The sequence below is a fragment of the Pithys albifrons genome, chromosome 2, assembly GCF_047495875.1.
Source record: "Pithys albifrons albifrons isolate INPA30051 chromosome 2, PitAlb_v1, whole genome shotgun sequence".
Lineage (NCBI taxonomy): Eukaryota > Metazoa > Chordata > Aves > Passeriformes > Thamnophilidae > Pithys > Pithys albifrons.
In genome coordinates, this window is record NC_092459.1 from 90,641,611 (window position 1) to 90,669,059 (window position 27,449).

The window sequence follows — 27,449 nt, forward strand, 5'->3', positions numbered from 1 at the left end:
CAAGGAGCGTAAAATGGGTCTGCATGATCAACTACCAAGGACCCAGGAGAACAAGCCCAAGAATCTGGTATTGTCTCCTATATGTTTTTCCTCATAGACTAAAAATAAAACCACACAGGTGTTTTGTTGTTATTACAGACCTTTCTTTTTCTTCTCTTCATCCTGAGGAGTTGCTTGCCTTAAAATTATTTGATAAAGGAAACCCGTAAACTTCATCTTAAGAGAGGCAGATCACCAACAACTCCCACTGAGCTTTAACTTTTTCCTTTTAAAATACATTTTATGTATGCAGGCATTATGCTTCTGGCTTGCTCTCAAGCAATTCTCAAATGGTTCCCTCCTGAGCGATTCCATAGTTTAGCGGGACTAACCAGCCAATGCAACTGCGTTAGTGAATCCACTGAAAAGCATTAAGTAATAAAGAAAACACTTCGTATTCTCTGCCAGTTACTCTGTTTACCTCAGGGTTAGGTAGGGAAACAAAACCAATCGGTATGTGGGCAGTAATAGCTGCTATCTCCACACAGATTGCCATGGTTATTTCTCTAAGATGGAGGGGTTAATTTCCACAAGTATTTCTTATATATAATTATTTCGATGCACTGACTGACTTAGTCATCTACTGTTTGATGGCTCTACACATGCCAAGTGGCTTGCCCATTACTCAATACCATATATATTATGCTGAAAACCATGCAGAGGAGTGATTATGCACCCTAATGTGCTAAGTGTAGGAAGACGTTTTTTGTTAAAAAGTTCTCCTGCTTAATGCTTTTTCATTAAAACGTTTGTTGCCACTGGAACTGGTCTGACATAATGCACTTTACCGCTAAATATAACCTCATTATTTCCAGAATCAGGGCCAGCTTTACACCTATGTAAAAAGGCAGGCAGGATGGTTGTTGGCTTTCCCTCAGCGGCTCCCACAAGCATGGTGGATAATCTGACCTTTAAAGCTGCCTTTCACTCAGCACTAAGAAAGCCCTCTCTTGACCCGAGGGCAGCTGTCAAGACATGGTCTCCAAGGACAAGTTTCTGACACACTATCTTTTCCCCTGGGAATCCATGGGCATGTCTGAAGCTTCTGGCATCAGCCTGAAGTCCTGGGGGTGGCAAAATGTAATTGTATAGGACACTGTTACATGGTTTGGTGGGGGTTTTGTTGCTTTTTTAGCGCTCCTAGTCCACTAAGGGACTATGCAATAAGAAGTTAAGATCATTATATATGCTGTAATTAGCTACTGCTTGGCCCACAGGACATGTCAGGGGTAGGTTTCAGGGGAAGGAGGCACCTGGCTCCTGCCCCCATGGCTGATCAGCATGGCTGGCTTCTCCCATTACCAATTCCCACTAATTCTTGGTGTTGTCGTAGCTGCAAGAACAGCAGCACCAAGCTGCAAGAACAGTGCTGCCTCCTCTTGGATGCCCTCCCCTGCAGGGGGTCAAACACTATTGCCATGCACCCAGAGGACAACTTACTTAACTCCAGCTTTGTTACCTCTCCAGGAGGATGCCCAGCTGCCTAACTGCATCCTTCCCTTTCGGGCATTCATCTGTCACATTTCTGTCCTAGGGGATGACAATTTCAAAGGATTTTCTTTTCCAACCTACTCCTTAAAACCTTTCCCAGCAAGAGACCTAGACCTTGATTTTACCCTTGTGCAAACTGACACTGCATGGTCTTGAACCCTGGCAGACTGTTGCTGAAGTTTTGATGGCTATGAGCTCAAAAATGACTTTGTGTTACTGAAACGCCCCTGAAATGGGGGATCTGCAATAAAGACAGCACAGCCAGGCAGCCCCACAGGAAGCCAAGCAGAAGCTTAAAAATAAAAAAACCAGAATGGCATTGCACTGCATCACCACCATGTTCATCCTTTGGGTTATCAAAAGGCAGCACTCCACAAGTTACAACTATCTTTGTTGGGGCTTCTCTGACAAAAATTTACATTCATGTAATAGTAATTGAGGAGCAGGTTTTGGTCTGTGGAGCATGAAGCCTTTCATCACGTGTAAGCATGAAGGGATTCACAGGAAGCGGCTGCCAGGCAAGGAATCCTGTGTTCTGCAGGGCTGTCACTGTATGAGCACAGTTAGTGCCATCCCATGTAAGCTCTGCTGCTTTTCACAGTGCTTTTCGCAGTCTCCTTACCTGCAGGAATTACATAAATAGTATCACAGTTACATATGGTGCTCCATATGAATTTATTGCTTTCCCCTCTTTCTCTCAGTGCATCTAGATAGGCCTTCCTGCAAATGATTTGCTTTTTCATGCATATCAAATTGGTGACAGGCATTTCATGATCAAGCCTACTCAGGCTGTGTTCCCATGAAATCACTTCCTGCCAAAAGAGCTCAGTTCATTATCAAAAATCTCCAGTCTTTGTACAGAAAACTTCACTCACTAGTACTGAATTGCATCCCAAGGCTTTTACAATGGCTGCTTGGGTTCCACATCAGACCGTAACAGTGCAGTAATTGAGTGTCTAAAAATCAATGTGAAGATTGTGAATAAAAACAAAGAATTGGAAGTACATATTCTATTAAAAAAAACCCCAAACTGACAAAACCACAGTTCTCTGATTCAGGTGGATGGACATAGCATGCTGTGCAGCAAGAGCTCATACATGCAAAGTTCTGTATTCAAGGCAGGGGTGCACTGGCCAGCACAAACTAGCCCTGTGCATCAAGGAAACATTCCACAACTGTAAGAAGTAATTTCCAAAGATACACACCCCATTCAGTGTGGATAGAGGCAGCAGAACTTAAATTTCATATTCATGTGAACATGGAGACGCTAAATTTGAAGGCAATACTTACTTCCCCTAAATTAGAACTGCTCAGGCACTAATTCTAAGCACTAAACACTGCCTAAACCAAGTTTTGCTTTGGAATTGCCTGGCATTCAAGGATCCAGCTTATCTGGGTGAAAGCGCTGCTTGGTGACAGGTGAAGAAAGCACCACCAGTAGCAAATACCACGCTTGCCATTTTGAACTTGATGAATCCACTGAACTGTGTGGGCTCTTTGGTGCCAGATCTCACATTACGTGTTTGCATAAAATAGTTTTGTCACTTGGCTTGTTTATATTGGTGAACAAACGTGATCCCACATCCTGCAAACATTCACATAGTGCCACCTAAGTCCCCTTCTCCCTTCCTGTCTCTCATAGAGTGGAGTGATAATTATCACACATACCTATTCCCCCTCCACCCCAAGGATAATGAAAGCATGTCTGCTTCATTATTTTAATATATATCTATATATCTAATGAGACAGTCTCCCATAGTTCTCATGCTGTTAGCTCTGTTATGCTGTCTGGAAGTCTGCACCACCAGGTATACTGGGACAGTGCAAACTGCTTCTATCCTGAGTGGATGTTCTGTTGGCATTTCAAAGACAGATCTTCCAATTATTTCAGTACTGAAGGCTGAATAGGAAGAGAGAGATACAACATCTTTAAGTCAGTGATCACACAATACCCATTTTGTACATTTATTTCTCCTTTCCCTTCATTTAATCCAAAAGCTTTTATCTAATGCAGTTCAAAGCATAAGGGCTACTAAGATCATATGAGAAGTTACATCTACAAGATATAACTTGGTGGGTTTGTTTTTTTCTTTTTTTTTAATTAAGTTCACAGAAATGACACTTGAAATATGGTAACCACATGTAATAAAAATGTTGCTGCAACTACACACCTGGATCTCTGTATTTTCCTCTTTAATAAATTGAGTGGGAAGTGAAATGCAATAACTAATCTCTGAAGCAGTAGCATAGAACTTGTTATATGTGCTTTTTAAGGTAGGGACAAGTAGGAATGAATAGATGAATGTAAAATACATTTCACCATTTTGAAATTTCACAGTCATCACAATCCAAAAAGTACTAACCAAAAGCAGAGACTGAGAAGTTCTTGTAAAGCACCACATTTCCAAACATGTCACACACTGTGTTAGCAGAGTATTTTCTAAGACAATATCCTTCCAAATTAAATGCAGATTTATTGGAGCCAGGAAAAGTACTTTGATTTGATTTCATACGTTCTCTGGTCCCAAAGGTGAAATATTATGATTATTATTTTAAATATACTAGAAAAACACACCCACTTTACCCAGTCAGGCCAAAATCCTTACTGCACAATTAAACTTAGATGTGTTGATGAACATGGATAAAGCATTAAAAAAAAAGGCGAATTATCCAGCTTCTCCCAAGAGCAACAAACTGCATACTGTAAATTTTTGTCCAAGGTTAAGCAGACATCCACCACTTTGCATGTGAGTAACCCGCCAAACAAAACCAAACCAATATTCACAGAATGAATTCGATAGGGATGGTGTTAGGAAGTTTCCTTATAAAAATAATGGGAAATAAATTTTCATTAATGCAATCGGACTTGAACTTGTATTTTAATTCATAGTTGAAATGCATTTACTTCAACGTTTCCAGCTAACTGCTAAATGTAGGATATTTACTAAAGTATGTTTAATGTTCATGCCCAAAGATAGAGGTGTAGAGAGGTGTGTTTTCATCAGTTTATCTTTTAGCTCATTTTTAAAAAGGACATTCAGATTTTTCAAGGAAAAAAAGCAATATAACAAACATTTTTGGGTATGCTTTCTAAGTTCTGGATATTAACTTCTGAAAGACGTGTTTTATCTCATAAGACAGAATTGTCATTCATGTATTTTTGTCCAATTTCTTTCACTTAAGTTTTCCAGCTATTTCTAAGTGATAAAAGCAGTATTTCTGTTTAAAGATCTGACAAACTTCCAGAACCATCATCAGGGAAGTCATGAATTTAATTCTTTCCATCTTTTTAAAGGTCAATGGCAGTGTCCTTACAACATAAAATACTACATTATACCATAGACTCGACTCTCCCACAACTCACCTTAAATTCCCAAAAGTCCAAGAAAGGAGAAAACAAAGGTAAAAGTAATTTCTGAAATGGGACTTGATACAACAGGAAGAATTATTTACAAGACTGTTTCAATTAGTTGCCACAAGTTTTCAGAAGGCATCTTCCTACAAGAGTATTTTTCTTCCTTTACTGGGAAGGCAGCTGCTTCCAGACAAGGATTACCAAACTGATGGAGAAGATCCATTATTTTCTCTCCTATCAGCCCACTTCCAGGACCTGAACCCTTATCAGTCTTTGTTAAGTTCCAAAAGCAGGTGCTGAAGCAATCATTAGCTGATGTTAATTCACAGTCACTAATCACAGCATCAGCACAGCAAAGACAGTTTCAGTTGGAAATTCCCTGTCAAACTACACATAAACATAGCAGGACAGCCAAGGGCACAAGCAGGAAACACTCCTCAACAGAGAGGGAAGATCTCAATAATCCCAGTCAGCTTTTAAATCCAGGCATCACACGCAGCAAAGGAGAGCTTTACAACTTCTGAAGAAGCTAAAATAAGGGTGGAACATGACGTTTCAGATGTACAAAGAGCCAACCACACCAGCACTGATTAAGCGCCTAACAGGGTGTATGATGGAAACAAGAGGTGGCGATCCCAAGCAGTGAGCTGAACAAAAACAGGAGGCCTAGTCATGCTAATATGCAAAATTTGCTCATCTTTTGATCAACAGAGAGGAAGCCAGATAGGAATATGAGATGGTACAAGCCAAGCACAGCTAAGTCAGGTCTGTATGGTAAACGTCCAAATAAACACAAGCAGTACAAGTTCAGACTGGCACACAGAAACAGGCGACAAAGATACAGGAGATCCCAGGTGGAACTTCAACTGCATAAATTGCATACTTACCTGGATTATATTGCACAAATTCAGTTACTTTGGGTGCTTTCTTCTGTTTTGTCAAACTGCTTTTATCTCTGGGAGCATCTCATGCAGTTGCTTACCTGTATCAGTGCAGCTACCTCCCCCTGATTTAATTTTCATTTTAGAGCTAAAAAAGAACTATAAAGAAGCAAAACCAACATGCCTTCAGTAGATAACCCTTAGATCTAAAACTTTCTTTTTAGTCCAACAAACCCCAAATTAGTTGATAGATGAAAAAGTGCTTAGTGCTGTAGTTTTTTTAGTTCTTGTCAGGATAGACCTGATACCTAATGTTAGGCACACCGCTTTTTGCTTTACCTTCCAGAGGTAAAAATTGCCCACTACAGTTTGGTTCAGTGCTGTAAACTAATCTCAAGTTCCTACTGCTTTTGATTTCCATTATGAAATTTTCAAGTGCCAAAGAAACCTTACCTGGTTTTCTGGGGCTAATTTTACTTTTTAAGATTTAAGCCAGTGATTATGGCTGACAGGGTATGAAAGGTCAGAGATGAAGCTGCTGACTGAACTCCACTTCAGACATGATACCAAGAAGCTACCTACCCACTAATAGCTACCCTGCGATGTGTTAGAAGGACTGACAACAATTTCAAGGGTACAGTGTGTTGGGTTTTGAGGTCTTGTTTTTGTGTTGTTACTTCTGTGTTTTGGTTTGTGGGTGTATTTTAACTCCACCCAAACAGTCACATCAGCATCAGATTCACATAAGGGCCATGAAAGTATGGATATTTTGGCCAAGTCCTGGAAAGCTTTGCATGCAGGCTCAAATAACCATGTGAAGATCCAGTCTATTAAGAGCAGACTCTGAGTAGTTAACTACCTTTCACAGGAGACTCCTGAGAAGGTCAGAGTGACACCACTTATATTTGCATCTATTTCATTATTCCCTGTTCCATTTAACGTGTTAATGAGGAGCAGTTAAAACAGATCTTTATTTTGCTCAAGATTAGCAGAGAGCAATTTTGAGAACTGACATGTACTACTTTGTTTCTGTTACAGGAGAAGTCATAAAAATGAAATCAAGCTGAATTTGACACAGCAGAAAGACCCAAGGTGGAAGAGATACCTTTCCAATCTCAGTGTTTACAGAAGTATCTTTATGTTATTTTGGAGGGGTGGTGGTGGTAGTGAAATAATTAAGACAATGTAATTTTAAAACAAATGCTGAAACTGACAAGTTATATACCTGAACAAATCTTATCAAACGTTCAAACTTCTCACACTAAGAACAGAAAGTCAACAAGCATAGTTTTTCTTTTTCCTAGGCTGCTGAAATCTGCACAGTATTTTGATTAAACTAAAAACATGATTAGAATTCATAACCAGGTGTACGCATGAATGGCAACAAGTGCTAATTTAGAGGGGGAAAAGGCTGTCTTGATTGACATTAGCTGTGCAAGCCATGGTCCTTCTCTTTGAAAAATCTGTGTCCATGTTTCACTTGTATGCAATGAAAGCATAAACCCTTTTACTGCAGGGAGACAATCCACATAGTGTAAAAAATTTACACAAATAAGTGTTCAAAGGACTGGTGCCTATGGAGTACAAGAACTCCCTAGAGTGGAACAAGGCATAAAAATTGCAGTTCATGAGGAAAGCATGCAAGGATTATGCTGCACAAGCAGATCCAACAAAAAAAGCTTGAAGTAATGATAGGTTTATGGACACAAAAATCTACAGGTTGCTCATAAAGACATCAATTCTACAGTAACACTGTTCAGGCAGGTTACTACCCTGCAGGATCAATATCACAGACGATTTAGTTCTCCTCTTCCACTCAGCTAAACAATTTCATTAATTAGTTAAAAAAAATCACTACACTTCTAAAAGGAGAGTATTAACATTAGAGAAATTTCTATCCTAAACACTGCACAGCAGTGAAACTTTATAGGTCTAACCTTAGATTTCTAAGAAACTTCAAGAAATGAGTTGACAAAAGAGGCACATTTCATCTGAACTTTTAAACAAATGCTCTCCTGTAGCTGGACTAAGACTCATTCCAGCTGAACTTGGGACAGCCTTGCCCTAGGAACACTAAATGTTTTTTGCACTTTTCTGACTCCCACAGAAAGTCCACTTTGAGACTTCTGCCTTACTGTGACAGAATCACATTTGCTACAGAACAAACACAAATCCATTAAGTAAGAGATGTCACCTCATAAATCCTACTGGGTTATCTTTTTACATGGAACACTTGCATCTTCTTAGTAAGTTCTTGTCAAGAAAATAGAAAACATGTCACACTGTTTTAGCAATCCTTTATTGAAGATAACAAGTTGGTTATGTTCACTGTATTGTATGAAACATCACAATATCATACTGGGAAGGTACTATCAGTACAGGGTTGGACCAGAGCGGACAGTCTGAACAATAAACCATTTTGCATTCTTCATTCCCTATCTTTTAACAACCCCAAAAAAACCAGTAAAGGGACAAATACCTGTTAACATCATCATTTAAAACACTTTAACTTACAAGGCTAAAATCTAATGAATAAATAAAATATATTGTGGCAATAATCCTCTCTAGACAAAAAAAAAATAAATCAGATACACAGTGAATCAAAATGACTGGGAAAGCTGGCCTTCGGCACCAGTATGAAAGAGCGTGTGGTTTTTACAGACTCACCATGGGGATAAAGTTACAGAAAAATACCATGAATTTCATTTCACACAAAACCAGTTGATGACTGTCATTAGCTTAAAACTACACACAAGGGCAATTACATCCTCGCTGAAACACAGTTTAAACAAATAGGAAAATGTTTACAAGGCATCCACAGCATGTAAATCATGTACAGATGGATACATTCATTGTTTCCCCTCCCCAATAGCTTTTATTTTAGATAAATACTTTACTCTTCCCCATTTTCAGCATTTACTGGACTCATTACATGCACAACTCAAAGAAGTCAGAAAAAAAGTCAAGGTTATTGCAAAAATAGAATTAAACTAAGAATCTTCAAGTACCTTACATGACAGCCACTCTGTACCATGCCCATTGCTTATAAAATGAAAGGTCATTGAACCCATGAAAATATCTCTAATATTTTCTTAATTTAAAATAGATAATTTTAAGTGTATTTATAGTAATCTCAAAGTGATAATTTGAAAATAATGCAAACAATTAAAAATTATACCCATATTACACAAGACTTCTGTATCTTAAGCTGAAAAAAAATCAAAAAACTATAGAAAACCACATATAGAACAAAAAATAATCACAATTTACATTATAATAAAGGCAAATTTTCAGCATTTTTAAAAAAACCTGCAGCTGTGAGAGATGTCAAAGCAAGTCACTACTAACTATAAATTCATCAGTTTGGTTTTTTTTAAAGATTTTCTCTAGCAAGAGTTTAAGGGTGTGTTGTACACATGCGAAAAATTCTTACTGGTTTTAGATGTCTAGAATCTTCATATATTATTGCCAAATACACTTATCTTCAAGCAAGCAGTAGGCAATGTATCACAATTTGGACACCGCAGGGAAACCTAACGGTCTGGTAATACAGGTAAAATTGGAAAATTAAAAAAAAAAACAAAACCAAAATAAAATACACATCTGATAGCATATTGCCCAATTAAAATTACTTCCAAGCCACAGAGCTGCAAAGCCTTCCAACTCGGTAAAGCAAAATAAGTAATGTCTCAAACAATTACTCGCACTCTCTCATGCTTGTGTGTTGCACGTTCATTTAGCCACAGTGTCTCTTCAGAGTACACCCACAATCCCATGCACCTCAGGGACACACCGATCTGCTGGGAGACTCATTCCTTCCTTCCTTCCTTTTTAGGGCCAAGTTCATTACAGATGTAATCAGTATGCCTGAGGCTGGTAAAAATACTGTAGTACAGGCAATGCTAAGAGTGGCAATATCAGAAAACACAAAAATGAACAAGTGATGGAAAATTCTAATATCTTTCTGCCCATTTCACAAAATGTTGGAAATCCACCAGAATTTTTCCCTTGAATTGAAGAAATCAGATTTAAAAGTTTTTCCCCCTTTCAGAATCAAAAGCATTTTAGCAGATTTGTAAGGCTACCACGGATCTTCTAGATCTCCAGCACCCTACAGGAAAAGAAGAGGAGAAATATTACTACTCACCAACACAAATGAAAACATTTTGTTGCACTTTGGATTTCAGCAGCATGATTAAGAATATTAGTGTTAAGACAGACAACAGTTTCCTTGTTTTCCATACCTGCCCACTTCCGCACACAAATATTTGCTGTTGGTCAACATCATGAGGGAATTTACTTTTATAAAACATGAATCCAGTAAAGCTACTAAAGCAGAAAGACTTAAACCCCAAGATTTATCTACAACTGTACTAAATCACAATTATCAATACACAACACATCTGTGGACTACAAAACAAAACAAAAAAAATCCACAAAATACTAAGGAGCTCAGCTCTTCAGGTGTTTCTGGTCTGCAAGAAATTCCCACAGCCTCATTTTCATGAAGGTAGTGAAATTTGTACCTATTTTGAACAACTATATGATTTGTGTGCAAATGTTATATATTATGAACTGACCATGGACACAAGAATTCCAGATTTCACTTATTAACAGATGAGTTACCACCACTACAAATGTACATATGTGCTGCACCCCAAAAGAGAAGGAAAAGATTACTTGGTAGAAGGCAAACTTTAATCAAATACCTTATTCATTTATATGGCTGATTTTGAACTTGAACCTGAGAAATGCTACCCAATGAATGATCCAAACCCAAAATTACTCAAAGATTTGTAGAGACTAACAAATGTCATGAGTTAATGTGAGAAGCCATGAAGAGTTTCAAGTCATGTCAGAATGATGACGCTTCAAAGAAAGTTTACTTGCTTAAAAGAGTCAATATGCATACAGGTATTATTCCACTGCATATGCTTTATTTTCACTTGAACACAAATTATTATAACTTGACATTAGGTACTAAATCTAAGTACATTTTCATTTCTGGATATATGTTATACTACAATCTGGGAAGTAATTATACAATTGTCTAGAAAAACTGGTATTTATGATGAACAGTGGATACAATCTAAATTGAGAAAAAAAAATCACACACATTTCATAAGTGGCAACCTAAAATGTAATAGCTTTTGTAATTTAGTTGTAATTGAAACTATACACAATTCAAACAAACACACAGTATATGATGGTGGGGAAAGAAAACAGATGAATCTGTGTAATTCAATTAAATTGCACAAAAGATACAACTACAATGTGAAATATTTTACAATGAACAAAACCATACCATCAAAATTATTATTTAAGAATGCACTTTAAAGAAAACAAAATTTAGTTTTGCATTATCATGTTAGAATCCTGCTGGTGGTGTCACAGGATTTAAAAAAAAAGAAAAACCAAAATCTCAAATGGGAAGTTAACTGCTTGCTATACAACATAAGATGCAATTACTGTAATACACCACAGTAGTTGAACTTCTAAGGAAATAAGAGCTCTGTATAAACAATCTGTACAAATAACTAAAGCAAAACCAAACAGTCTTCCAGGATGGATGTGACAAGTGTTGAGATACAAACAAAGGCGAATACGCCAGGTGAGGCGAAGCGAAGCGCTAACTGCACCGTGTAAGAGGTTATCATGTCTGTTCCTGGCCCGTGTCCCCGCTGCCCGCATCCCGGGGGTCGGAGCGCGGCGCGGCGGGCGGGCGGTCCCCGGGGGCGGTGCCGCCGTCGGGCCGGGCCAGGCCGGGCGGGTCGGGGCGCTCCGGCCCCAGCCCCTGCGCTAGCCGGAACCCCGCGAGCATCTCCTCCAGCAGCTGCCGATAGTTCCCCCTATGAGTAATTCTCATCTGCCTCAGCGCCTCCAACAACTTGCCCTGCGTTCCGCCTTCCTCGGCTGCGCCGGGCTCCTTTTGTTGAGATTCAAGACCCCAAAAAAATCAGTAGTTAAACTGGAATGTTTTCCAACGACATGAAAAAAAACCCCAAACACCAAAAACCAAACCCAAACCCACAACCAAAAAGGAAGCTTTTTTCTTATTGAGAAAACATCAGCTTTGCTCTATTTTACACCATAATAGCAACATACATCTGCGAATAATGTGTTTCATGTTCATCTTTTTATACCTAAGAAACGGTAACTATTAAACCAGCATTTGTAATAATTTCACTTCATTTTGAGCCAGTCATGGTACCTCCTCCCAATTAACTCCACATTTATTCAAAATGTCTTTTAATAAATAAAGCTGATACTCTCCACAACTTTGGTCATTTGTCAGTGAAAAATTTTGAAAATTTAAGCTTCTTTAGCCACCAGGTCAATAAACTTAATTGTGAATTTCTGCACAGCCAATAGCAATGCAGTTATGTGAAAAACTCAGAGAGCAGTTAACTCTACTGATAGCTGTTTAGTTCAAAACAAATGCTTGGTGTTTTAGCAAACAACCTCAGATTTTCACACGCATGATGCTGCCAGAAAAAAAAGCAAGCAGCTCCCCATTAGCACCAGGAGTGATGGTATTTGAACAACGTAAGACACGCCTTTGGGCAGATTGTGTATTGCCTGGAAAAATTAGTAGGTACAACAGTTATTTAAAGTCAAACCTAAGAACCTACAGCACAAAATCTGAGAAACAAGCGCAGCTTAAGGAATGAAAAGTCTCCTCAGCAAACGACCTATTTGGTTACAAGCCTTCAGCTGAAAAAAAGTGTTTTGATTTTTTTTTTGTGATATACTTGCACATCTGTTCCAGTGCTCTGACGCTGATACTCGTTTTTTCACTTTCAAGTGCTAAGGCAGAACTCTGTTGCTTTAAGGGAGCAGTACATTTTATATCATTTATATCTAGCAACTTACCAAGCTAGACAAATGGAACTGTGTCTCTGGAAGCTGGCAGGTTTTGCAAGACATGGGCACAATTCAGACTGCCTTGTTCTCATGCTGACCTCATTTTATTGTCATGTACTCCACAAGCTTCCTAACTACAAGTATTGGGGCCACTCATTTACAAGCTTACCAGCAGTATTAAGAAAATATTTTGGACTCAGTAAGATTTTGCATGCTGTCTGTAATGTTGCTGGGATAGAAATCCCAAGACTGATTAGCACAATCCAAGTTAAAATGGGGCAATTTTACCACAAAAATTAGTATCACTGCATATAATGCTATCCCTCTAATTTGTTGCATAAGAGACACTTTCACAGTGCTTTGAGATGTTTTGACTCCCATGTACTAGCATTTTCATACTCAAATATTAAAATAGTCAAGAGAATATTCAAGAATTCAACATTCTCTTCAAGAGCCCACTGAGAAGCAAGATAAAGGAGGTAGTTTTAATGTATGAAGTGGGACTGGTTTAATGACTTATCAGCCCCAACTCAGGGAAAACTCAGAGCATTAAGATGAGGAAACAGATGCATCCTATTTTTTAGGTTTTGACAAAGAAAAAAATCCATGTTATGTATTTATCTAATACTAAACAAGGCAGCATAGCTGCAGACTTCCAGTTTTTTAAAATTCAAAGAATATCTGAATTCCATTTCGTCTATTCCATCAGTTTTGCTCTGAGATTGACATTAACAAACATACACTCTGAATTTCCACACTTCACAATACCGAGATCTTTAAAAATTCCTTTGGCAGACTGAAGTGAGTAATTTTGCTCCCATGCAACACTGAAGAGTAAAAGCAATAAGCAATAAAATAGCAGCCCTGAGACTCCTAAACAATTCAAATGGTAGTAGGAGATGAATTAACAGTGCTGTTAGTGTTTGATATTCAAACTCACATCCTGCTTTGCGTTGCACTCTATTTTATGGCAGACTGTTTTGTGCTTCCCTTGTGCCCCTCAGTGCTAAGAGACAAGAAACCCCACAGACGACAGTAGGACAGAAACAGCCTCTGTTATACAGTATACACACTAGACAGACAGAGATTTCTCTCTAATGATATGTGGCTAGAACAGATCTCTAAAAACTGTGGCTATTGTGCAAGGTAGTGTTTGTCTTCCTTCATGTTCCAATTCAACTGAAGTGCTACTGACCGTAAAAACAAGAATAAATTTGTTCTAGCTATATTCAACATAAGCACTCACTATTTTTACACAAGTTCTGTGCCATTTAAATTATGTGTATAAAAAGGACTACTATGTATTAAAGACTGAATTTACAATGTTGTAAGAATGGTGTAAGAACCGTGTCCATTTACATTTTTTAAATTATGTGTAGCAGCCCTTCATGACATATGATTTAGTTCAGCAAAGTGCCAGAGTATATTATTAGTAGAAGCAAGAGAGAAACGTGATTGATTTCAAACAAGATGCTCAAAGGCAGCTTTAAACAAATGCCACTGGAACTATTAATACAGCCACTGTAATTTTAACATTGTTCCTTGTGTTTAAGACATATATATGCACAGCAAAGTAGTCTAATTGGTTAGTATTCTGTCTTAGGAACACATCAACAAACAAAAATGGTCAAAGAAGTAGCCATAGAGAAAGAGCAGTACTTTAACACATTAAGTAGAACAACTCTGTGGTGGTAATGTAACATTACAGTAGTAACAATTATTTCACTATAAGTTCTTTTAAATTCCCTTTAAAGAACTGAAAGCACCAGGCCCCATACATAACAGATTTCTGTGCTTTCACTCATATTTGTAAAGACACAAGTCACAACATTAATGGCAGAGGCCCCTCTGCTCAAACCCTGGTAAAAGTTGTTGTGACAGCAGTGCAGGGCTCCCGCCAGCCCTGGATTTACAAAATACTTGTACTCTGCTGAGATGCCTAAGCAGGAAAAACTTAGGACTGCTCTAACCTGAAGCCACACTACTGATCTCTGAATACTGCTACAGTAAGGATCCTTTCACTCCTCAGTCTTCTGCTCTGCTCAAGATCTCCTTATTTTAAGGATTCTCACAAAATGCACATGTGCAGAATGGGAAGAAGTTACTCTGCTATCATCCCTGGCTTGGATGACAAAAAGAGTTTTTAAGCAGGAAACTACTTGAAGCATTTACAGTGCTGAGTAAAACAAAGCTAATCTAGAAAAGAGATACAACCTTGGTTTTAATACATACTTTCAAAGAATTTACTTGTAAAGCTATTATGATCCAGTTCACAGAACTCAGAGTAACTATTTTAAATTGTTAAATGCTAAAAATTATACTTTCTAGAAGGAAGTAATTCTCAACTGCAAAAGTTAATTAGATTGTTTCACGGAGTTGGTTTTGAGATTGTTTGGTTGAGTTTTTTAATTGTTACTCATGTGCATTAATATTTTAGCAACTAATTAATTATTATTTTTCCAAGGGAATAAAAATAGTCCTAGCCTTACATACAACCATAAGATGAAGACTGCTACATACAAGACTTTCCCTTCCAGTCAGTAACAGAGGTAATTCTGCACAACACCCACACTCAACATGTGTGCACTGGTAACTACACACAGGGCAAAATTCTCAAGTGCAAGTCAGTGCACATTTGTGCTCTGCAGACTCAGAATCCCTGTCTCTAGCTCTTAATTTTTCATAAGAAGATCTGCTTTTGCTTCCTACTTGTTTAAACAAGGGCATTATTACCTAGATTTTGATCTCATCCGGCAATGTCATCATTGGGATGCAGTGTATGTTTCCTTCCTATCTTTGCTTCCTGTTAAATTGTGAGATGTGTAGGAACATTATCACATGTGGAGACATTCTGAGGAGTCTGATGTTGAGTAACTGAACAGCTTCCTTCCCTTTTACCCTCTCCAGGAATTGTTCAATTCAGAAGGCTACAAGATCAACACATACACCTGAAACTGAGTAAGACCAAAAAGGAAGTCGTGATTTCATCTCCTCAAAAGTGAGGCCCACTAAATTTATCCACTTCAAGGATGGTAAGATAATTTGCTGGGAAAGTGCAAACAGGAATTGCATCCTTCACCAAGTGGGAGATCATCCTCTCAAATTGGTCTGGGTCAGTATCACTTGGGATGGAAAGAAGAAAAGGTGCTGACTGGCCAATGACATCACAAGATCAAACTAAAATTTAATCCAGTCTATATAAAACACGTAATTGTTGAGATTTGCACTTATAAAGCAACGTAAGAGAAGTTTATAAAGCAGACTGGAGTGTGGTGTTCACAACACCTATTAAAGAAGCCACATTAAAAGCCAAACCACGTACCCAGGGATTCTAAAGGCAAAATAGGTCAAAGCTGTTAATGGTATATTCTTTTATGAGTAAGATGTGCATTTAGGTCAGCTACCTCATTTTACTAAACTAAAATGGATGATGCACAAACACTTCCTGAATGAAGCCAATAGACAAAAGGAGGTTGAATTGCATGTTAGAGGACTTTCAGCAAGCTTGCATGGCCATTGAAAAGTAAATTTGGACTTAGGACAGAAGCATCATAAATGGAACCATGGCATATGACACTTCTGAAAAGTAGGCATTCAACAAACTTTTAGGTTTCTTTCTCAAAATACCAATCAATTTGTAAAACCTATGCTGTAATTTTTAATTAAACCACTTACACCAGTCACTTTTCCCCAAAAAGCAGGAAAAGTTCTGGCTAAATATAAAATGTAGTAGCAGGCTGATAAAAGGGCAAAGTTTCCTGAAGGACTAAAGAAGCTGAAAAGAGGAAAATTTTGTCAGTTTGAGGTACTGTTGCACAATTTCTTGAAAGTAAATTAAAAAAAATATACACTCTCTATCACTTTCAAAGGAACAAATCCTAAAAATTTAAGAAGTTAGAGTACAAATCGAGAAGAAATCTCTAAAGGAATTGTGGCCCCTTTCACCCACACAAGTCTTCTAACTGAAGAGAATAAATCAAATATAGGTAGTTAAGAGAAGATGACAATGGGAAAGACACAATAATAATTGTGGTGAGACTGTATTTACAATCTCCAGGTGCATAACTGATAATTTCAAGGTATTTCAAGTAAAAGTTGACATCTCCTCAACTCCATTCACTGTAATGACTACCTGACTGAGGGCCCTGCAGCCGTCTCAGAAGGAAAAAATAGTACAAAGGATTTACTGGAATATAAATGGTACTTTCACAGATCAGTTCACATAAAGTATACAGGATATAACATGTATAAGCACTGATTTTTTTATCAGTTCTTCAGTTTTCCACAGTTTTTAAAACAAATTTAAACTTAATTGATAGGAATACCAGTTACTACTTATTTATACTAATATTAAGAACCATCTAATAATCAGCTTTAAAGGAACAATAAACCATATTTGAACATACTATTTAAAATTCAACTTAGTAGGAAATGGGAGCCACTTCAGAAATCAGAACTAAAGTAAACTAAAATCACTTGACCATGTTCCTTAGACAAGTGCATGTGGGATATGAAAAGACACTGTAAATGCCAAAAAACCCAGTCAGTATTAGTCTCATTTTCTTTTATATTCAGTGTACCAAGGTCTTCCACACTTACTGAAGACAACAGGAAGTGTGCTTGCCCCCTCTTGTACTGGATTTCTGGACAGTAGACATAATAGCTAGTTAAGTAAAGAATTTGCTGACCATAATTTCTTAGAATAATGATCTATAATTTAGGAAAACCTGCACTGCTGCCTCACAGGTTTGACCGAGAAAACGGTAGTCAATTAGATGTTTAAAAAGCCTTCAGAATTGGATGCTGGTTTTCTGTCTTTCGGAAGATGAACTTCTACATCAAATCCATCCAAAGCATGGTAAAAGTAAACAGTATGTTATAATTCATATCCTGTGTGTATAATACTTCACTGCCAGAGATGCACACTTTTGCTTAATGCATGACACTACTTTAATATTCACATTAACAAAGAGCTATAGCAATCAAAATGAGAACTTACCCCCTCATTCTCTCTGTGTGGATTCAGCCTACTATACACAGCTTCAATAATATTACGCCTAAAAAGAAAAGTTTTTTAGAAATTGAGCACAACAAAGCATTTCAAAACATTGAGAAAAGTTTGAGCATTTCAAAGTGTTGAAGATATTTTTCTTTTAACCTTTCTTTTCAAAAGATGAAGCCCACTCTTAGTATCTTTACTCACTTTCAATATGGTATGTGGGGATCTAGGATATTTGGGGTCAGGACTTGTAAAGACTAAGCAAAGTAAAACATTTGCTTACATTACCGTTGTCATGGTCTCTCTCTAAGTCTTTAGAGCTGCATACTCAGATTTTGCCAAGAGTAATATTTAAATCTAGATTTTGCTTATTTTAACAAAAATCTTCACAATTTCTGGGTTTCTTGCCTTATTTCTGTGTGTGGAACTTGAAGACAGCTCCATTTTTCCCCATTCTTATTACACATTTTGAATTGCGGTGCCCAGAGCATACAGTGTCTGAGATGTGTTATTCAGTGTCTATTCACATGGCAGAAATTACAACCCAAAAGCCACTAAGCTAGACTTATTCTGGCAGTGCCATTTAAAGCCACACCTTACAACTATAATAAATATGATCCAAGTTATTGACACCAACAAGAGAGAACTGCTACACAAACCAGGACTCAGTCTGGAAGAAGCTAAGATCTAGAAAAATGGTGTCTTACAGAAAGACGGTAAGCACCAACTGTTGACCCTTCAAAACAAACAACACAAGTGAATCAGATGAAGACAGCAGGAAATGTCTCAAATACACAGTGATGGCTCTTGATGCGACAGAATTTTCTGCCCCAGAATACCGAGAATGCTACAAATTTGATGAGGCTCCTTCTGAACATATTTAACATATTAATATATTTAAGAAATCTGAAAAGGTCACATGGCTGAGCTAGTATGGGATCCATCAGCATTGATGGAAGATCTTCCTAGACAAAAGAAACTGAATCTTTTTGCAGATGATACAGGGATCGGTTCTCCCCATTTAGTGTTGGGCAAATGGCACAGTTCTGACCAAAGGCAGAAAGCAAAAGGCACCTCGCAACAACGTAGCTGAAAACACGGGACCAGCACACAGCCACTGCAGAGAGTTTACATCAGACTTCAAACTGAGGTCCCTGGGTATTAGTCAATCTTTTAAAATCACTTTTCTTTCTTTGAACAGTGTATTTCTCCATGCTCTCCTTTCATGGTAAAACTCAGGAGCAAGACTTTGAGTGGTACTAACACCCAGGTACTGGGGTTGCTTAGGACTTTGGTTTACTTCAATAACAAAGGACCATTCTTGAGGCAGCATTTGAGGTTACAAGGAGATCAGAGTCAAGCCAGAAGCCAGTCTTTGGAGAGTAAGATTTTAAAGGACAAAACACCACCATCAGGGGACCACAGCAGAGCTGACACCTGCAGATCTCCTGTCTCAAAGAATGACCCAGTAGGGGCTTCTACACAATGAGAAACTTGAAAGAAGTATACAACACCAAGAGAAGAAGAACTGCTTCGGAGGTCCCTAAGGTTTGCAAACATACTCTTGTCACAGTCACATTGTACTGCATTTCTCCAGCTCAGACATACTAAAGATCAGGAGCAACTATAACTGGTGCTCAAATCATGGATGTCAGCCACAGGAAAGCTTTTTCTGTAACCTGTTTGAGCTAGGTTTTGAGAGTTCAAACAGAATGGCAAAATGTGAGTTCTTCATGACCTGGTAACAGCACAGGATAAGAATCTCAAGACAAAGAATATTCTCCTGTTACGGCAAAAGTTTTAAGTTACACAGTATGTAAGTCTGGGTCAAGTAAGAATGTTTTTTCCCAAACTTCCCTTCAAGAGCTCAATCCTGTGAGTAAAGCAAAGTTAAATACGTCACTGCCTGTCTTTGTCTTAAGTTTGGAAGCCAAAAATGTATGATATTCTCTTGCAAGAAACTGCAAGCACACCACCTGAAATCAGGGACTTCAAAATTCAGAATAGAGAGAAAGGCACGAAAAGGCAAATTCTGAACCAAGCCCATGAAAAATGTAATGTGGATGATAACAAATTAGAACTGAATTTATATGCAAAGGTTCTGGAATAATGAAGTAGTACATGACATGGTTATTAATGAGCAAAACAACACAACACAGCAATTGGGAGGCACCACGAAGAACAGGCACACCAAAACTTGTCTGAATGCCTGGAACACACACAAGTGGAGATAAAGGTACGTGACAAACAGACACTTTTAAGGCAAGAAAGATATAATCATGGCAAACAGTGCTCATTAATAAGCACATGCAATGAAAACAGATGTGCACATAAATGCTCAGAAGACAGGAATTAACATTTTGTAAAATAAGTATTTCAGAAACAAAATGATTTACAGCAGTGAACAATAAGGAGTCCTACACTCTGGAGAATTCTAGATTAACAATTGCTTATGCAATTCTAAATTCTTTCCATTAAAATCCTTAAATTGTAGGTTGCTAGAACATCTCCATTAGCCTCTCTAGAAAACCAATGTAATTTCTGAATTAAGTTTTAAAATGAATATCTAATTCAATATTCTTGGTCATCTAACATTCAGTTTCAGACTAAACAAATAAAACCAATTTTCCTATGAGAATGTTTGTTAAGCAAGTAAGTACTGTCCCAAACTCATAAAGAACAGTAGATGGTTGGGAGAACAGGACATCAGGAAAATTTATCAGGTATTTTCATATTCCCATTATGTTATTGATAGCTCCTAACAAATATAAAGCAGTAAAAAGCTACGAATACATTTATTTTTATTTTTTTAAATGGACATATGGAAATAGCAAACTAGTACCTTATGTACCAGAATATGATCAATATGTTTCCTCTTACCATTCTGGAATGGGAATAGTGACACAAATGTTCATGCACTGCAAAAGGTAAACTAGCTCCAAATATAAAAAAAAAACCCAAAAAACCCCAAATCTTGAGTATAGCTATAAGAAAGCTTTAAAACATTGAAAGGAAAGTGTTTCAGTGAATTTAACAGTTCAAGAAATTCCAGTACTGTACTCACTTGCCAGCTAAGCCACCTCCTGGTGGTAAATTAGGGATATTCTCCGCAGTTAAAATACGAATAACATGAGCAAGATCAGGCATTCCTTCTTCACCCGATTTTTCCATAATTTCTAAATTAGGAACAGAAATAGTTCTGAATTAATACCACCCACTGGCTAAGATATTGAAACGTAAGATATTATAACTTTTTAACACAGACATTATGAAAAAGTTACATGTAAACAGGAAAACATTCTTTTCATTTCAGGATAACAGCCTTTGCATGGTGAAGAGCTTCAAATTCTCCATCTTTCCAGTATGCTTTGAGCCTTTCTCTCTCAGAGAAGCTCAGAAGCAGACTGTGACGGAATGTTATACCCTGAAGACAGCAGCCTGTTCTCCTTGAAAAAGACAGCAGCTGGGAGTCTGTTTCAGTCACCTACCCACTGCAGGGCAACACAAAATCAGAAGTTACATGCCATAAAGCCAATGCTTCCAAGGGAGTCTGTCATGCTTTGTTGAGAGTAACACCTCGTGTTGTCAAAGGCCTGAATCTCTAGCACATAAACACTATGCCCATCATGCAACCAAGATGATATATTATCTTTCCAGTGTCCAAAACAGAACACAGAACTAATGAGGAATAATTAAAAATATAGCAGTAATTTTCAAAGCAGAAATATGACACAAGTCAAGTCCAGAGCTCGTAAGTTCTTCTACTGTGGAAAAGAACGGCCTAAGACAAAGTAAATCTTCCCATGTTCTTTTTCATCAAAGTTGCTGTAAGATGAATGTGTAATACCTTTGTATATGAGGTTCAATAAGGCCAAGTGCCGGGTCCTGAACTTTGGCCACAACAACCCCCTGCAGCGCTACAGGCTGGGCACAGAGTGGCTGGAGAGCAGCCAGGCAGAAAGGGACCTGGGGATACTAATTGACAGGAAGCTCAACATGAGCCAACAGTGTGCCCAGGTGGCCAAGAAGGCCAGTGGGATCCTGGCTTGTATCAAAAATAGCATGGCCAGCAGGACCAGGGCAGTGATCCTTCCCCTGTACTCTGTGTTGGTGAGGCCACACCTTGAGTATTGTGTTCAGTTCTGGGCCCCTCAGTTCAGGAAAGATATTGAGGTGCTGGAGCAGGTCCAGAGAAGAGCAACAAGGCTGGTGAAGGGACTGGAGCACAAGTGCTGTGGGGAGAGGCTGAGGGAGCTGGGGTGGTTTAGCCTGGAGAAGAGGAGGCTCAGAGGTGACCTCATCACTGTCTAGAACTACCTGAAGGGAAGTTATAGCCAGGTGGGGGTTGGTCTCTTCTCCCAGGCACTCAGCAATAGGACAAGGGGGCACGGGCTCAAGCTCTGCCAGGGGAAATTTAACTTGGATATCAGAAAAAAATTCTTTCCAGAGCGAGTAATCAGGCATTGGAATGGGCTGCCCAGAGAGGTGGTGGATTCCCCATCCCTGGAGGTTTTTAAACTGAGATTGGCCGTGGCACTGAGTGCCATGATCTGGTAAATGGACTGGAGTTGGAGCAAGGGTTGGACTTGATGATCTTGGAGGCCTTTTCCAACCCCATCGATTCTGTGATTCCATTCACACAGGTGTAACACTATCAGCGCCCAGTCAGCAGCCTCTAATCATTAAACTACTACCACAGTACAAAAAGGTTTATATCTAAGTTATCTACAAATAGTAGTTGTATGCATGAGTCATGTATTTTTCTTTTCTGAAAACCAACTGAATTAAGGAACAGAGTGTTGTTTCCTGTGGACAGTGTTCTAAATAGAGCCTCTTTCTTTGAGCCAAAAAAACAAATGAATTAAGAATTAATCCTCTCAAACACTGTTCTAGAAAGACTTCAGTCAGTCCGTATCTTGGCTACTATCCAAAGAGAGACAAATCTTAATTTTTAAAAATGATTATATTCTGGATGATTAATTTGGAGCCTGGAACTTAAGCCAGCAGAAGCAGCTACCATGTGAGTTTCTTAAGTTTGCAGAAAAGCACATCACCTACCTACTTTATACCCTTCATCCCAGGTTGCCAGGTATTTAAACTTCTCTTGATGACTATCACTTATCTAGAAAGCAAGGGATATGATGTGCAGGCTTCTCTTAGGACTGCTAAAATCAGTGAAGAGCTTGGCAACACACGCACGCACTTTTTAATCAGGAAAGATCTACAGGAAAGCCCCACAAAAGCAACTTGTAGAACAGTTGTATTATCCTGTGACAAACAACGCACCGTGCTTCTAAGTCCCAATTTTAAACCAGCACCATACAATCTTTGCAAGGAGTAAGAGAGGTGCACTACTACAAGTGATTAAACACACTTCTGTGAAACTCAAGGTGTATTATCATCCATTCATCCATTAAGGATGAAACATGGCCAGCAAAGGAAATGACAGCTGAGTAAGTGTGCCTGAATCTTAGGATTTTGATCACTTCTTACACACACATTCACACAAATTAGCCACAACTCCTCTCATACATTACATCCTTTTGTACAGTTCTACCTGGTTAGAAGTAATTGTACCGCTATAACGTAACTTTGCTGAGACTCATTTGACAGAAAATACAGCTCATGTAAATACTGCTTTTTATATCAAGAGCACACCTTATTCTGTACACAGGAAAAGCAGACAAATAGCAAGAATAAATAATAAGAAAAGCTACAGAAATAAGAAATTACTAAATATTAATGTCAGCATAAGCTTTTAGTATTTTCTTTAAAAGGAAGGAAAGCAATCACAGCTAAGGATTGCTCCATGTTTCTTGATCCTGGAAACTTTTCCTTTATACCGTATAACAACTCAGGGAATGCTGAACTGAACCACAAGCATCTTCTCTCCATTTCTAAAAGGAACCAAATCAGGAATTCTGATTGAAGTGACCATCATCTTTTTCTTTTCCTGATATTAGACTGAATGATTTTATCTAGAATCTGACTCCTCTCTCAAAAAAAAAAAGCTTCCTAATAGAAAATCGAGAATGAAGCAAATGACCAAGCACAACCTTTTTTTGTCACACATCGGTTAGCACATAGGCACTTTGGATTTGCTTGACAAAGGCCACTAGAGAAAGAAACCGAATGTTTTCAGAAACAGATTTATGGCATTTACAGGGTTTTCACCTTCATCTCTATGATGCTAAGAATAATCCTGCAATTAACTTTGCATTGCTAATACAATTCAGACACTTAAAGAACTGTTTCCTGGTATTCTCTCATATGTAAATCTATGAAAGTCCAGTACAAAGTCTACTGCTTTAGTCCTAAAATCTTTTTCACTGTAAGTTTAACACAACTCACAGATACGCACTTTGAAAATTCAGGTAACATTTTACTTCAATTTTATATAATGCAAGTCCCCAACCAGACAGCATTACAAGTTCTCTATGTTCCAGCACGTCCTATCATGCCCAGCTATCAGATTATGACAAATCAGTGTTAAATACAATAAACATTCCACACATGTAAAATGCATAATCCAACTCACTGTAATAACTGAGTATTCACTAATAAGGCTGTTTAAGCCTACATAGATCCCATGCCCCTATTTATGATTTGTGAGGTCAGTGCTTTTGGGGCTTTGTGGGGTTCTGTTTGTCTGTCTGTTATTCTGATACACCCTTTCAAATAAACTGAAACATAACAAAGAACTGAATTGACTTCTGTGCCTAGTTTTCCTGGGACCAAACTTTGGATCTCTGAAAAAGAGAAAGCCAGAGCAAGTAGTCTGTACAAGTGGCAGTAAGAAAAGACTGACCTGGCACAACTTGCTAATGTACAACACGTATTTCTAGTAGAAGGTGCCCTGCCCTTGGCAGGGAGATTGGAACTAGGTGATCTTTAAGGTCCCTTCCAACTCAAACTATTTTATGGCTCTATGATTCTACTTTGGAGTTTGACCAATTAAATGACTCAAATCAGAAGCAGAGATGTGCTCACGGTCATTCATGACTCAAGCACAAGCTACTGACTACAACCCCAGGAAGTATTTCAGTACACTCTAGAACTGGCAGCTTTGGAATGCAGTTACCCACATTCTGTCAACCTCAAAATCCAAACTAGCAAAACCAGCACTGGTAAATACTTCTTCCACTAGAAATCTGTCAACTAGGACTTGCTGAGTTTGCTTTCTAATAAATCTGTCAAACTAAAAGATCTCTTTTGGTATTGAAACAATAACTCTCTTTTAATAACTCGGAAAAGATCTCATGGAACTAACTCAACTCATCATACAAATACAGAGAATTTCAGCATTCCATTTAGGAATGTACAGAGTAAAAATGTATTAAACTGCTTTTGAACATGGACTTTTTATTTCACTTTTTAAATAAAAGCATGTCTCAAACACTGCTTTCCTCTCTGAGCCAGAGATTAAAGTGCCTAAGTATAGCAGTGAAAAAACCCTGTTGTCTGAGAGGTTTGATGGGTTAGTCCAGTCAGTTTGAAATTTAAAGTCCACAAGAGAACAGAAACAACAGTCCAGGCTGAACAGTGTACATTCATTAAGAACAAACACCAGTGATCCAACTAAAACTGCTTCAGAAAGTCCCAAAGGATTCTATACTTAGAGTATACAAAAGAGCTCATAGCTTCTATTTTTGACAACATCTACCTTTGCAGCTTAGTAGTTATAAGACAAACTTATTTTTTCAGAATGCTTTTCCTGTAGGTATAAATAAAATTGTTATTGGCTCTCAACCAACTGCACATAACTTGTGAGCTGCTAATCTTTTAAAATACTAAAGAACAGTGTTGTTCTTGTTAACTTACTGTGTTCAAAGGCCATTATTTCCTTTTTGTAAGGAAGAGTCATCATCTAGAAAGGCATTTTAAACACATCCATATTATCAACATCACAATATATCTACCAGGCTTTAAGTTTTTAGCAAAGACAGTTTAAACCTCTGAGGCACAGCTCTTTTCCAGGCTGCACTACACTGTTTTCTAGACTACATTTAGTCTAAAGGTGAACGCAAAACTGATTAAGGCAGTTGTTCTCCCCTGATCAACACAAGTTCCCACCTTCCAAAACTTTTCTTCACTACTCCAGAGTATCATCTACCTGGGAGATGATACTCTTCCCCCTACCTTTTTTTTTTTAAATTAAAAGTATTCCTGCTCACTACTTAAAAAAATCTTCAAATCAGACTACTTTTTTAAAAATCCAACTTATTTCTAAACAATTTTCCTCATGCTGCTTAGTGGTATGAAATATTTTGCTAAAGCCTCTCTACCATTTCTGAACTACTAATATGCAAGGCACAAGTGTAAGATAAAAACTTCAGTCCAACAACCTTTTTTTAATTAAGGAGACTATGTCAAAATTACAATTTCATAGAACTTATTAATACAAAAATTTGTTAAAAATTAGATAAATATTTCAAGTTCTCCTGAAGTCTGCTTTCTTTACTTTCTCTACTTGTTGACAGAATTTCCTCAAACGGGCTAATTATCATTCCTTCCTAAATACTTGACATTTAAAGGCCTTGCTCTCTGCCCAGTTAGTAGAACACAGAATGACACAGGAAAGTCATGCAGGAGGAAAAAAAAATGAGCTGAAGCAACAGAAGTTCAAGCTTTGAAGCTGTTAATTTCTCTGAAGCATTCAAGCTAAACCATCACTTTTGAGTTATATTCTGAATGACTACACATCAGTTTAGACTACAAACTCTCCCCTTGTTTTATTTTTGGTGTGTGCAGTATTATTTTTAGTTAAATATGACAACAGAGCCAAAATTCTGAGTTAATCTGGTCACTCTGCTCACAAGTTATTTGACAGCTTTTCCATTAATCTCAACATTCACTAATGAAAGCAACAAAACACGCTGCAGTTCCACTTACTGTTCTATTTGCTAACAGAGAGGAGCGACCAAGAAGTTGGGAATCCTGACCTGTCCTCATGTGCACACCTGGCTGCTGTCAGTGAAGGGAACTGCTCCTGGCTCCCTCCCAGAGCCCATTAACAAGTCATGATCTCTACTCTGGCACGGAAGGTAACAGGTATTTATCTTAACTAGTGTCATCTAGGAAGCCTGGGATGTAAGCCAAGTTCCGAGAATCATGGCTGGAGTCAGCATTTGAAGTGACCATCAGCGTTCTCTAATCTCAACAGAAATTACAAATAAGCAAACCATTTCAACTTACATCCCATTTAAACAAGAGGAAAAGACACCACACACAACAGTCAGGAGCTCAGAGATAACTCGCATCTGAAGGCCTTCTTATATATATAGTGAAATTTACCTTTGCTACATCAACTATCTAGATTACTGAGACATTGACACAGAAAGCCAGTACAAATTTTATTTTCTGTCAAAAACTTCCACAGCCAAGAAATAGTACAAGTACCCTTTTTAATAAGCAGGGCATTATCAACATCACAATTTACTGAATCATAGAATCGATTGGGTTGGAAAAGACCTCTAAGATCATCAAGTCCAACCCTTGCTCCAACTCCAGTCCATTTACCAGATCATGGCACTCAGTGCCACGGCCAATCTCAGTTTAAAAACCTCCAGGGATGGGGAATCCAACCATCTCTCTGGGCAGGCCATTCCAATGCCTGATTACTCTCTCTGGAAAGAAATTTTTTCTGATCTCCAACTTAAATTTCCCCTGGCAGAGCTTGAGCCCGTGCCCCCTTGTCCTATTGCTGAGTGCCTGGGAGAAGAGACCAACCCCCACCTGGCTAGAACTTCCCTTTAGGTAGCACTGAGCTGATGTAACACTCTGCAAGGTCAGCAGCTGCATTTTGACCGGTCAAGACAAC

At 38.2% G+C, this 27,449-nt stretch overlaps 1 protein-coding gene across 5 annotated transcripts in view; it reads right to left on the reverse strand.

Annotated features, from left to right (window-relative positions):
* Window positions 1-8,046: 8,046 nt before the first annotated feature.
* Window positions 8,047-27,449, reverse strand: part of PPM1B (protein phosphatase, Mg2+/Mn2+ dependent 1B) — a 65,526-nt gene continuing 46,123 nt past the window's right edge. For 4 of the 5 annotated variants that reach the window (XM_071577357.1, XM_071577340.1, XM_071577366.1 and 1 more), the window contains 3 exons: window positions 20,694-20,805; window positions 17,630-17,687; window positions 10,682-11,692 (listed from right to left, as the gene is read on the reverse strand). In XM_071577357.1, coding sequence (XP_071433458.1) covers window positions 11,420-11,692; window positions 17,630-17,687; window positions 20,694-20,805 — 443 coding nt within the window. In that variant the 3' untranslated portion in view covers window positions 10,682-11,419. Of the gene's footprint in view, window positions 9,878-10,681; window positions 11,693-17,629; window positions 17,688-20,693; window positions 20,806-27,449 lie in introns of those variants that run through there. The other variant, XM_071577373.1, reaches the window with a different exon arrangement.